The following is an 11533-nucleotide window of genomic DNA, read 5'->3' as shown; positions in this document are numbered from 1 at the left end:
TTCCTCTCTACATCTTCCACCCACAATATTCTTACAACTCTACCTAAACCCCAACCCTCCCAAATTCCTCTCTACCCCCAAAGCTCCCAAAGTCCCTATCTGCCATCCAACTCATTGTAAGGGGCCCTTTCCCATCTCCATGTCACATAGGCCCAGAAAGTCTGTTTCCAGTTAAGCACTGCCCATTAACAGCACTATTTGCACACTCTGTGCACCCAATCCTCTCATCTTGGCCCTAAGACACTCTGAGACTTTAATCCCAGCTTGGCTGCTTAATTCTATCACGAGTCTTCCCATCTTCAGGGCCAGAGGAAAGGAGAGACAGGGCAATTGTGTTCTCATGCTCCACAAAACCACTATTTAAAGAGATTTCCTGTGTAATATGATGTTCTCATGTGTAGGCTCATGATAACCTGGGCACTGCCTGAGGCGAATGCCACCTCTTCCTGATGCCTGATGGCTGCATGCCAGGGCAGTGCTTCTTCTTCATTGAGATGACTGACCTTAATGCATAGCCCTTTTGGGAAAGCTGAGTAGCCTGTCAGGGTGGGAAGTGATGGATGCTGGGGAGACTCTAGAGCCTGGCTGGTCAATTGCATCACCTCATGCCTTGCTGGGCCAATGTCCTGCTGTCCCTTCTTTCATTCAGAAACCCCTCATGCCCAACTTGTTCCCACACACAAACCAGGAGTCAAAATGAGTGTCTCCATTGTCTTTTTAAAGCTGTTTCGAAGCAATTATAAAATTTCTCCTATATACCAACAACCCCAGAAGCCCCCACCCTGAAGGAAAGGAGATTTAGAGGCCAGGGTGCTGGCTCCACACTTCGATGCTGTAGAATAGGAGCGGGAACAGAAGGATTTCTCTTATCCCTGAGAAGGCAGAGGTGCTGGCTGGCCTGCCTCTCCCCAGGCTTGGATCCCATGGGCCCTCCCCTTATTGTTGCATCAACAGCACTCAGCAAAATTTAAAAATATATATATATACAACCCTACAAGTAAAAATAGTCCTCCTCTCCTTCTCGGGTGGCTCTCCTGCTCCTACCTCTATCAGGAGAGTCCAGGTATTGCTGCTGATGGAGTTAGACAGGTCCACAAGAGCCCGCCTCCTCCTGTCTCCTCACCAGGAGAGGAGAGGAAGGACAGATGAAGGAATACGTAGATAAAATGAAGCCATATTAAGAATTAACTAATAAATAAATATATAAAATTAGTGATAGAATAAATAAATAAATACAGATGGGAGGGGGGAAATGTCATCTAAGAATTCAGCCACTTGCCCCCTCCAGGGGGGCTCTAGGCTAGCATATGAAATAAAGATATGCTAATTATCCTCTAGCTTCAAGAGGCTGGGGACAGAGGGAGGAGGCAACTCTCAATTTACAAAAAGACAATTCTATCACAAAGACTGAGACTTTGCAGGGGGCTAGCAGGAGATATGTGTTCCCCACAGAGGGTATAGCCATGGAGGGTCCACAGACAACAGTGAGAGAGCAAAAGTGGATGCCCAAGCTGGGGACCCAGGACATTTGGTCTTGACAGTGATGGGGGCACAGGTAGTTGGCAGTGCCAGACTATATTAGGGGGAGAGGAAGATACCTGTGCCAGGGAGAACCTGCAGGTTCATAGGCAGGGTGAGGCCCACACTAAAAACAGAGAGACGTCTAATTACTTGGCAGTGATGGCGGTGGCAGGTATTTGTGCTTAGTAAAGGTGGGATCGTAGGCCTGGGACTGCACCTGGCAGGACCATAGCCAGGGGACTATCCTCAGCAGAGGGCATGGAGTTACTTCTACTTGGCAGTGGAGACGTACACAGCCTGGCACCGTGCCTGAAACATGGTAGACACTTAGCCCATGTGCTGAACAGATGAGTGGATGAGGAGCATGTCAGGTTGCAGGTGGCCTGAGGTGAGGACATGAAGATTATCTTCTTGGCAGGAAGGACAGACATTTCTGTAGGGCAGTGGGTGAGGTCCTCTTGGCCTTCCCAAGAGGCATCTGCCCCCAGGCACACAGTACTGCACCCCCGAGAGCTAAGGCTGGCTGTGCCTAGGGTTTCACATGTTGGCAGAGAGCTGGGGACCCCGAGGGGCAGTTGACTCAGGCACTGGTGGCCTGGGGGGCTGGGCTGTCCCTGTAGACTTGGTCAGGAGCCCTGAGGGGGGCAGACGCTCACTTCCTGATCCCTTCCGCCCAGGAGAGCCATCCCCTGCAGCTCGCTGTGGCAGAGAGGGTTGGGAGGCTGAGAGTGGGCGGCCTCGAGGTCCTAGCCGCCGTCCCCCTCCTCCTGGGGGTGGGCCCAGCAGGGAGACTTGGGAGCGCCCAGCCCGGGATAGACTGGCATGGAGGGTTCGGGCAGGTGGGGCAGGCAGGCGGGAGGTGGATGCCCACGGCCCCCGGACCAGCAGAGGAGCAGCTCGGACAGGCACCAGAGGGGAGGCTGGGGAGCCTGCTGAGCGGCGAGCAGAGCGAGCTAGGAGGGTGGCTGGAGAGTCGGGAGAGAGGGGCAGAGGGCCCCGCTGGTGAGTCAGGGCAATGGCTACATTGGAGGTCACAGCGGCTGCCTGCAGGGGTGCATGCACCAGTGGCTCCCACAGCACTGGCTTTCCACTGAGCCGAGCCCCTGTGCCAGGGGCCAGGCCCCGAACTCCCCGAGCCATGTCTCTGTCATGCTGCACAAGGTGCTGTTCCATAATTCCCCCACTGCTGCCTGGGCTTGGCTCAGAGCGCTTCCGCTGCAGAAGGGAATTCTTCTTACCTGAAAGTTGTCCAGGAAGGGAAGAGTTAAGAATAGGGAAGGAATCCAGAGATGGAAGTCACATATCAAAGAGTGTGAGAGTAAATGGATGGGAAAGATCTCAAAAATATGGAAATTAATGAATGCTTGTAGGGGATGAGGTGGGAGCACTGGGGTTGGAATTGAGGATGAAAGTCTATGAGGTGGGGGGTCAGGAGGTAAGGATTAAGGGATGAAGGTTAGGAGATGGAAGTTGGAGAAAGAGGGTAGGGATGAGGGTATCAGAGAGAATGAGAGTTAGGGACTGGTAGGAGAGGGGGTATTGAGGGGATGGGAACTTGGCCTGTGACATCCAAGGGTTGAAGACACTGAAGCATAAAGCAGCACAGCACAGTGTTGAGAGGCATTTGCTAGAACAGGTGGGTTGGGGTATGATGTTGTAGCACTAGAGCCTGGGTCCCCTTGCTATGAAGATGGGATGAGAGCACAGCCTGTATTCTGAGTGGCTGGCTGGGAGGGACAGTAGGTCTCACCAATGCGGCGCAGTCGGTCCATGGCCACAGTTTCGAAGGCCCGGCGCATCATGGGGAACTCCTCAAGAACAGCATTGAAGTGGTCCACGCTGAGTGAGTAGAGGCGGCAGTAGGTGTCAGCCCGCACACTGGCTGTGCGCCGGCCCCGTGTCAGCAGGCAGATCTCTGTAGGAGTTGAGGGCAGACCTTCAAAATTACTGTCCCCAGCACCCCTTTGCACCAGGCCTGTAGTTACTGACCCAGCTTTCTTAAGTTCCTCCCCAGACTTGGAGGAAACTAGTGTTTACTTGCCTACCTCTGAGGTCTCTAAATGCTCTAAAATTCCTCTTGATGTACTATTGTAAACTTCCTTGTCTCTCTCCTGCCCCCAAATCCCAAACCCACTCCCGTCAAGTCGATTCCGACTCATAACGGAATAGGGTTTCCAAAACTGTAAATCTTTATGGGAGCACGAAGCCTCATCATCTTTCTCCCACAGTACCACTTGTGGTTAACAATTGTGTTAAAATTGTGTTAAAATTGTGTTAAAACTCATAACGGAATAGGGTTTCCAAAACTGTAAATCTTTATGGGAGCACGAAGCCTCATCATCTTTCTCCCACAGTACCACTTGTGGTTAACAATTCAGTGCTTATCCTGCCATGCCAACAGTGTTGCACAAGTAAGTCTTGCATACTTCCTGCTTCTCTCTGGATTACTGTTCTGCTCACTCTTTTCATCCCATCCCATCTACTTGAGCCTGCCACCCCCATCTGGTACAAATCACTTTGTGGACTCCCTCTCAACGCCCAGCAGATTTGTGTAAACAGCAAGGTGAACCCTACAGAAGAAAAGAAGTCTTCAAAGTGCAAAGTGATAGGGATGCTGGGAGGTAGGATGGAGGTGTGGCTTGGGAACTTAGACGTTCAAAGAGCCTCAGGTAACTTTGGGCAGCAGCTGGTAAAACTGCCCTCCCCAGCACCACCACCACCACAGGCTAGGTCCCTACTTCATACCACCAGGGCAGCAGTGAAGGGAACCCCAAAGCTCAAAGCCCTGGGACATTTCTGCTTTGTTCCTATCTTCCCTTCATCAAATAGTATCCTCCAAATCCACTCTTTAAGGGTTCTAAAAGGCTCCCTGTCCAGGAATTTTCAACCTGGCTATGCATTGGAATCTCCTGAGAAGCTTCTAGAAAAGGTAGAGCTCTAGGTCCCCAGCCCAAGAATTCTGACTGAATAGGCCTCGGGAGGGGCGGGGACACTGATTCTGCAGCATAGCTAGGCAAGCACCCTGATCCAGGGGACCAGCTTCCCTCTGTTCTCTGCTCCTGACCCCCCCACCCTCCCTGAAGCCTGCTGACCCCCAAAGTAGGATCCATCAGTGAGGCGGGTGTCTCGAGCGCCACGCGCCAGCACACTGAGCAGCCCGTGCTGGATGAAGTACATCTTCCTGCCCACGGAGCCCTCACGCACCACGAGGTCCCCCGGCTGGAAGACCTCAAAGCGCAGCTTGGTGAGCACCGCTGTGACGAAGCTGGGGTCAGCATGGGCGAACAGTGGCATGTGGGCCACCAGGCCCCGGCAGGTGAAGTTAATGATCTCCTAGGCAAGGGAGGAACCTGTCAGACAGGCTGTGCTCCCCGCCCTGAGGTGCACCCACTGAGCTCATCTAGTCTCATAAACCTCACACCTGGAGTCATGATCTGCCAATTGATGGAGATACTTCAGTGGACCCGGGGCCACCCCTAAACTTTAGAGTTCTCCCGTGAACCCTTAAAAAGAGAGAGCCCTACAATCCCTCAACATGCATACTTTACCCCCATAAGACCTTTGTGAAAGACCCTAACCCCTGAAGCCTCCCAGAGACATGGCTTCCCATGGGGCTCTCTGCAGGCCCAGTCCCTAACCCCTAGCCCCAGGCAGCAGCATCAGAAGCCCACCACCTTGAAGAGCACCCCCCTCACACACCAACTCAGGGCCCAGCCCGGCCCACCTCCCGAAGTGGCTCGCTCAGCTCGCCTAGGATGCTTTCCTCGTCGAACATCTTGCCTTGGTAACGGTGTTCATAGTACTCATGGATGCGCTGCCGCGTGTCGGCTGGCAGCTTGTGGAAGGACATGTACTGCTCTACCTGCTTATACTGGATAGCCAGTCCATCGCCAGCAGACAAGAGGTCACAGATACATGTGGGGTTGGAACAAGATGGGGATATGGAGGTGAGTCACAGACACAAGCCAAACAAATCCAGAGGGGTGAAGCATGTAGTCAGACAGGGATGAACAGGGCCACAGAAGGGCACAGGATAATGGTGGATACAGGGAGGACACATAGCATGGTCAAAGGAAAGCCCAGACATGGGCAGAGGTAGGATCCAAGGACTTGGGCACACCAAACACGAGTACAAATAAGAAAAAGATATACATAGGGACATGGGAAAAATGGACCCAGAACAAGGAAGGACACAGAGACCAATAGGGGCATACATTGGAATGGGCACCAAGTGGAGCTTCCCAGTCCCCAGCACCCCTCCATGCCCACCCTTCCTTCTCCTGCCCCTGCTGACCTTCTCCTGGTACTGGCGCCGGGAGGAGTCGAGGGACTGGATGAGAGCGGTAGCATGGCCGATGAACATGGCGTAGCACGTAGCACCCACGATCATGCTGAGCATGGTGAGCCAGACGTCGGGCATGCCTACAGGTGCCTGCTGCCCATAGCCAATGCAGAGCATGTGGCTCATGGCCTTGAACAAGGCGTGGGAGTACTGGCGACCCCACGAGTGGTTCTGAGGGCAGAGTGTATTGGAGAGCTGAGCACTGACCCCTTAGAGCCTCATTCTCTTCTTGCTGCCCCCTTTCTCCTTCAACCTTCTGTCTTCTCCTTTCTACTTCAGACCTGTCTCCCAAGAGGCAATTTCTGCCTTTGCTTTCTCCCTTGCCTGCTTCCTCCAATACACAAACATTTCTTCAGGGTCTTTTCCCTCTCTCCTCCCTCCTCCCCACTCCTGTCTTCTCTGTTGGTCATCTCTAAATCATCTCCTGCCTCCTATTTCTTGGTGGCCGGGAGAGGCCTCAGAAGGCCTGGGAGAGGCAGTGTGTGGGGATTTCTCACCACCATGTGGTTGATGGAGACCCAGCAGTCAGAAGGGAAGTCCTGCAGCATTGGGACCAGGAACTGCAGACAGCCGTCCCAGTGACAAAGCAGCAGCATCATCCCGATGAGGTTGAAGATACGAACCACAGCACTGGCCAGGTCATAGGTCATGTGAAAGATCTGAGGGGGGCCGAGGAGGGGGCTGCTGTGGGCAAGAATCTCTCCCTGCTGGCCCTCCTCCATTCCCATCCTTGCAAATTCTCTCTTTGAACTTCTCCAGAGTCCCACTAACTTAAAGAAGGCTATTTATTCATTTGTATAGCTTTACAGCACACATGGCATAGCTAATACATTGCTATTGTTGTTGTTAGGTGCCATCAGGCCAATTCCAATTCATGGTAACCACATATGGAAAGTAGAACTGCCCTATATGGTTTTATGAGTTCAAACTGCCAACATTTTGGTTGTTATTACTATCATTTTATAGATAGGAAAACCGAGGCTAATCATATACCCGAGACAACACTGCCAGTGCCATGGCAGAGACTCCAACTCAGGTTACAAGCTAGCCTGGAAAAGAAGGCATTTCACGATGCAATATAACCTGGAGATGTGTGATGTGCATAAATGCCAGCTGTCCTCTTCCTCTCCAGTAATAATAATTGCAAATTTACTGTATCAACTCCTAATCCTTATAGCCTTATCATTGTTGTTGCTATTGTTATCAGGTGTCACTGAAGCAGTTCCAACTCATGAGACCCTATGGACAACAGGCCATGTGCCATAGACAAGTATACTCAGAGGAAACTCAGTCTCAGTGTAGTTCATAACAAAATTGGGCTATGACCATATTTAGTAAAATTGCTCACACTCCGAACCAATAAACGGCCTGAAGCTAAAGCACCAGCTTTTTCTACACCCTGCAATTCCTAGCTGTCCACTCCTTCCTCCCCAGTGGCCAAATAACCCCAAAGGGCTTGTCTAACAGCTATGCACCACTCTCTGGTACCACTTTCTCACTCCCTCCTCATCCCTGAACCCTCGTTTTGCCTTTGTTTTACCCAACTAACTTTGGAGATAGTCCACCCACCAAAGCCACCTCCCCAAATAGCCCAGCCTTTAAAGTCACCAGGAACCCCACCCATAGTGCCATTCTGGAGTCTGCAAACCCCCCTGCCCACCTCCCCACCCCACCTCCTCCCACTGGTGGATGTATCGGATGAGGCGGGAGAGGCGGAGCAGCCGTAGCAAGCTGAGGATCTTGGTGAAGCGTACGATGCGCAGTGCCCGAGCTGTCTTGTAGACCTCAGCATCCAGTCGTGGCTCCAGCTCCACCACGAGGAAGATGTAATCCACAGGGATAGAGGAGATGAGGTCAACCAGGAACCAGGTACGCAGGTAGCGTGTACGAATGGCTCGAGGTGCCAGCAGGATCTCAGCGCCCTCTTCCACCACTATGCCTGTTCGGAAGTTGAGCACCAGGTCCAACAGGAAGAAAGTGTCGGAAAGGACATTGAAGACAATCCAGGGTGGGGAGTTCTCCTCCTTGAAGAAGGTGATGCCTACAGGCAGCACGATGAGGTTCCCCACCATCAGCAGCAGCATGATCAGGTCCCAGTAAAATCTAATGTGGGAGTAGGATAGGGAGTAAGAGCACGATGATATTTTACCAGTCACCAGACTGACAGCAGCGGACGAGTAAGGTGGTCAAGAGTAGGCAGCAATAAAAACAATGGATTAAGTGTAAATTGGGACCCCCATTTAGTAGGGCAATAGTCTTGCATTATGGGGTAAAGGTAAGCATTTGCATGTCCCACAACCTAGCAATTCTATTCCTAAGTAGATACACACCCAAGGGAAACATGTGTTCCAGGAGACATATATGGGAATGTCTGTAACAGCATTTAATCTGGAAACCACCTAAATGTTCATCAGTAGAAAAATGGATAAAAACACTAAGAGATATCCATGCCCTGTAATACTCTACTATAATGAAATCCTCCAGCTATTCCTACTTACAGCAGTAGAGGTCAATCTTATAAATTTAATGTTGAGAAGAAGTCACAAGACCCAAAAGGAATCACAAAATCATACTAGGTTATAAAGTTTAAAAACAGGCAAAATGAAACTACATTGTTTAAGGGCTCATCAAAAGTGAGAAGACTCCAAAGAAATGTAAGTAAATGAGAACCATGAATTTCATAATAGCTAGTTTGGGAAAGGGAAGCAAGAGCACAAGGTGGATTTCTGGGGAGCTGGCAATGTAGTATCTCTTGACCTAGATAGCTGTTACATGGGAGACTTACATTACAATGAATGATTTCATTAGCTGTCCACATGTATATATGTATACAGTAAGCCCCTCCTGTATATATACATATACACAATGGAAACTATCATTATAAAATATTCTAAAAATCAAAAAAAAAATAAAGTACTCTGTGTTACTCTGACAGAGTTGTTGAAAAAACTATCCACTGAGACAATGGGTGTGACAGTGCTATAAAAGCACTAGTTGGTGTTATGACTCACCCACTCTTTATTCTCTATGGAAGAGGCTGCTGCTTTCCCATCTACAGCTTTCTGCCCATCCCTAATCTAGGACTTTGCACTTTCTAGCCTCCCCCACCCTGCCCCTTCTCCCCAGCACTGTTAGACCACTGAGTCCTTTTTCTCTGCCAAGATCTGCTCATTTGTATACCAGGGATTTGTCCTACCTTCCATCTAAATTGAGCTCTTCAAAGCTATCCCTCTCCACCTCCACAGACTCTCAGAGAGGACTACACATACAGATATGCTCCATAGGAGATCCCCAGGCCACAAGACTTGACACTTTGCATGCTTTTCCTTTCCTTCCAGCCCCTCCCTATTAGCACTGGGACTCCGACTGAACCCAGGCAAGGGCATGGGCAGAAGAGAGTCTCACTGCTGTGGTGGCAGCTGTAGAAAGAAGAGGTCAGGAGGAAGCTGGGTGAGGTCCTCATTCAGAGAAAATCACTGAACAATCTGAGGGTCTCAATGACCTACAGTGGTGTAAATTCCAGGAAACACCTAATCCAAGCATCAACCCAGGACCCAGCTCCTCTGCCTGCCTGCACAATCAATCCTTTCAGTACTTGAAAGGGGCTTGGTGGTCTCCAAGTCCAGGCTTTCCCTCCAGGTTTCCAGGAAGCCTCACAGACTGTGTGCTTTGAACCAACAAGTCCTTGACCCCTTCTTCTTCTCTCTCCTGGAACACTGAGGATAGACTCTGTACTGTAAGCTGGGAAAGGCGAGGGAAAGGAAGGTTCGCTTAACCATAGAGCATCTTCACAGCCTGACTCACAGGCGGTCACAAGCCCAGCGGGTGATGCAGTAGGGAGGACAGAGAAGCACCATCATAAGGGAAATACATGGCTTCTGGGGATACAGCTGAGGGTGAAATGGGGGAGGAGAGGGATACCTACAAGAGACTAGAAAAGGTGCATTGAAGGGATAGAATGAAGCAGTAAAGAAGAGAAGGGAGGAGTGGAAGCAACAATGCGGGGAGGAGAAACATTTAGGGATTGTGCATGTCTGTGAATTCTAGATGATATCTAAGTCTCTAATTGTGTTTTCAGGCTACTGATTCACACCTCATCTTTCTGTTCCTTTCTCATACTGCTCCATCCAAAAGCTGTCCTTCATTTCCCCAAGGACAGGGCTGCTGCTCTCATCCCCTAGCGACCTTGATGTAGAGGTACAGCCTGATGGGCCCATAAAGTGGCCCCACCCCCATCCCTTCTTCTCTCGAGGAGTCACCTGGGCGGTGGCTGTGTCCCTTCACTGCCTCCACAATCTCTCTGGAGTCTCCGCAACGCCCCTCCCCTGCCCCTTCAGCACCAGGGACAGCGCCAGACCTCCCTCCTCCCCATTAATTTTCCTGGTAGCCTGCCTGCAGAATTAAGCAGGTACTGCGGGGTGGGAAGACAGTGAAGCTCTGCTTTCCCATCCAGCTGACCCTCCAGCCATGAGATATGAAAGAATATCCTAGATCCCACGCAAGCAGGCCTGGGGGAAACAGGGTTCCCTGGCAGTTCTTGAGGTCCGAGTGGGATCCTGGTTCCTGAAACGGTAAATCCAGGTCCCCAGAGATCACCGATGTCTGCATGCCCCTTCCGGTGCCCTCAGTCTGAGAAGTCATCAAGGACCACTGGCTAGGGATCCCCAACCCAGGAATTCCTGGGCTAGGTGGGAGTAGATGAGTCCCCTGACACGTCCTAGGACCCCTGGGCCAGAAATAAAGCGTCTACAAAGAGTAGAGCGGACCCAGCCCCCGCAGCCCCCGCGTCGCAGCCCACGGGGGTGGGGTCTGTGCCCCCCTAGTCCTTCCTCCCTAGCCCCCAGTACCGGAAGTCGCTGTAGGGGTGGATGATCCAGGCCCCCGCTGACTTGACTCGCTCCTGCTCGATTTCCACTGCTTTGTGGCTGCCGAACACGCGAAGGGAGAACTTGTTGACCGTGGGCTGAAGCAGCGTCCTGAGCTGCCTCCTCTTGGGCTCAGGTCTCGGCCGGGGGGTCGGACCAGAGGCCGCGGTCGCGGGCGCTGGGGCAGCGGGAGGTGCTGCCTCCAGCCCAGGGGTCGTCCCGTCGCCGGTCCCCGCCGCCGGCCTCTGGTCCACCTCCATGATGCCCGCCTGCTTACAAGCTTGGCCTCCTAGACCCCGCAGCCGCCATCGGGAATCCTCCCGACCCCTCCGGGAGCCGGAGCCGGCGCAGCCCAGGGGGCTCGGAGCGGAGGCGGCGTCGGCTGGGAATGCCGGCGCGCGAAGCGGAGGGGGTGTGTGCGACAGACTCGAGGGCGGGCGGGCGGCCGGCAGCGCTGCGCCCCCTGGCGCCGACCGCACGAAGACCGGGGCGGTCAGGCTGGAGCTGGGCGGGCGGAGAGCCATCCAGGGAGGGGACGCGCCTGACGGAATCTGAACATCGGAGGGACTGGGGCGTGGCTTAGCAAACTGGAGGCTGTTCTCCTAGTTGAGGTAACGGGAAGGGCGGAGAAGCGTGGCAGGAGTCAGGGAGGGGGTGTGGCCTAGAATAAAAGGACTTTTAGCCTTGGAGAGCCATGGGGGTGGAGCCACCTGCAAACGGCGGGAAAAGCAGATGCAGGTTGTATCTCCTGAATCTCAGGGAGACAAGAGATGACTGGATGGATGCCAGTGGGAGATGTAGGGAA

General features: G+C 52.4%; 1 protein-coding gene across 1 annotated transcript; it reads right to left on the bottom strand.

Annotated features, from left to right (window-relative positions):
• Positions 1 to 2054: 2054 nt before the first annotated feature.
• On the bottom strand, positions 2055 to 10989 carry HCN3 (hyperpolarization activated cyclic nucleotide-gated potassium channel 3). Its single transcript, XM_006861552.1, has 8 exons — positions 10711 to 10989; positions 7537 to 7966; positions 6361 to 6522; positions 5816 to 6034; positions 5246 to 5392; positions 4614 to 4854; positions 3272 to 3436; positions 2055 to 2759 (listed from the first exon to the last, which is right to left on the bottom strand). The coding sequence occupies exons 1-8, from the start codon at positions 10986 to 10988 to the stop codon at positions 2059 to 2061; spliced, it is 2343 nt and encodes a 780-aa protein (XP_006861614.1). The 5' UTR covers position 10989; the 3' UTR covers positions 2055 to 2058.
• Between the last annotated feature and the right edge of the window lie 544 nt (positions 10990 to 11533).

The sequence above is a fragment of the Chrysochloris asiatica genome, unplaced genomic scaffold (assembly GCF_000296735.1).
Source record: "Chrysochloris asiatica unplaced genomic scaffold, ChrAsi1.0 scaffold00042, whole genome shotgun sequence".
NCBI lineage: Eukaryota > Metazoa > Chordata > Mammalia > Afrosoricida > Chrysochloridae > Chrysochloris > Chrysochloris asiatica.
This window is presented reverse-complemented; position numbering and strand designations above follow the sequence as displayed.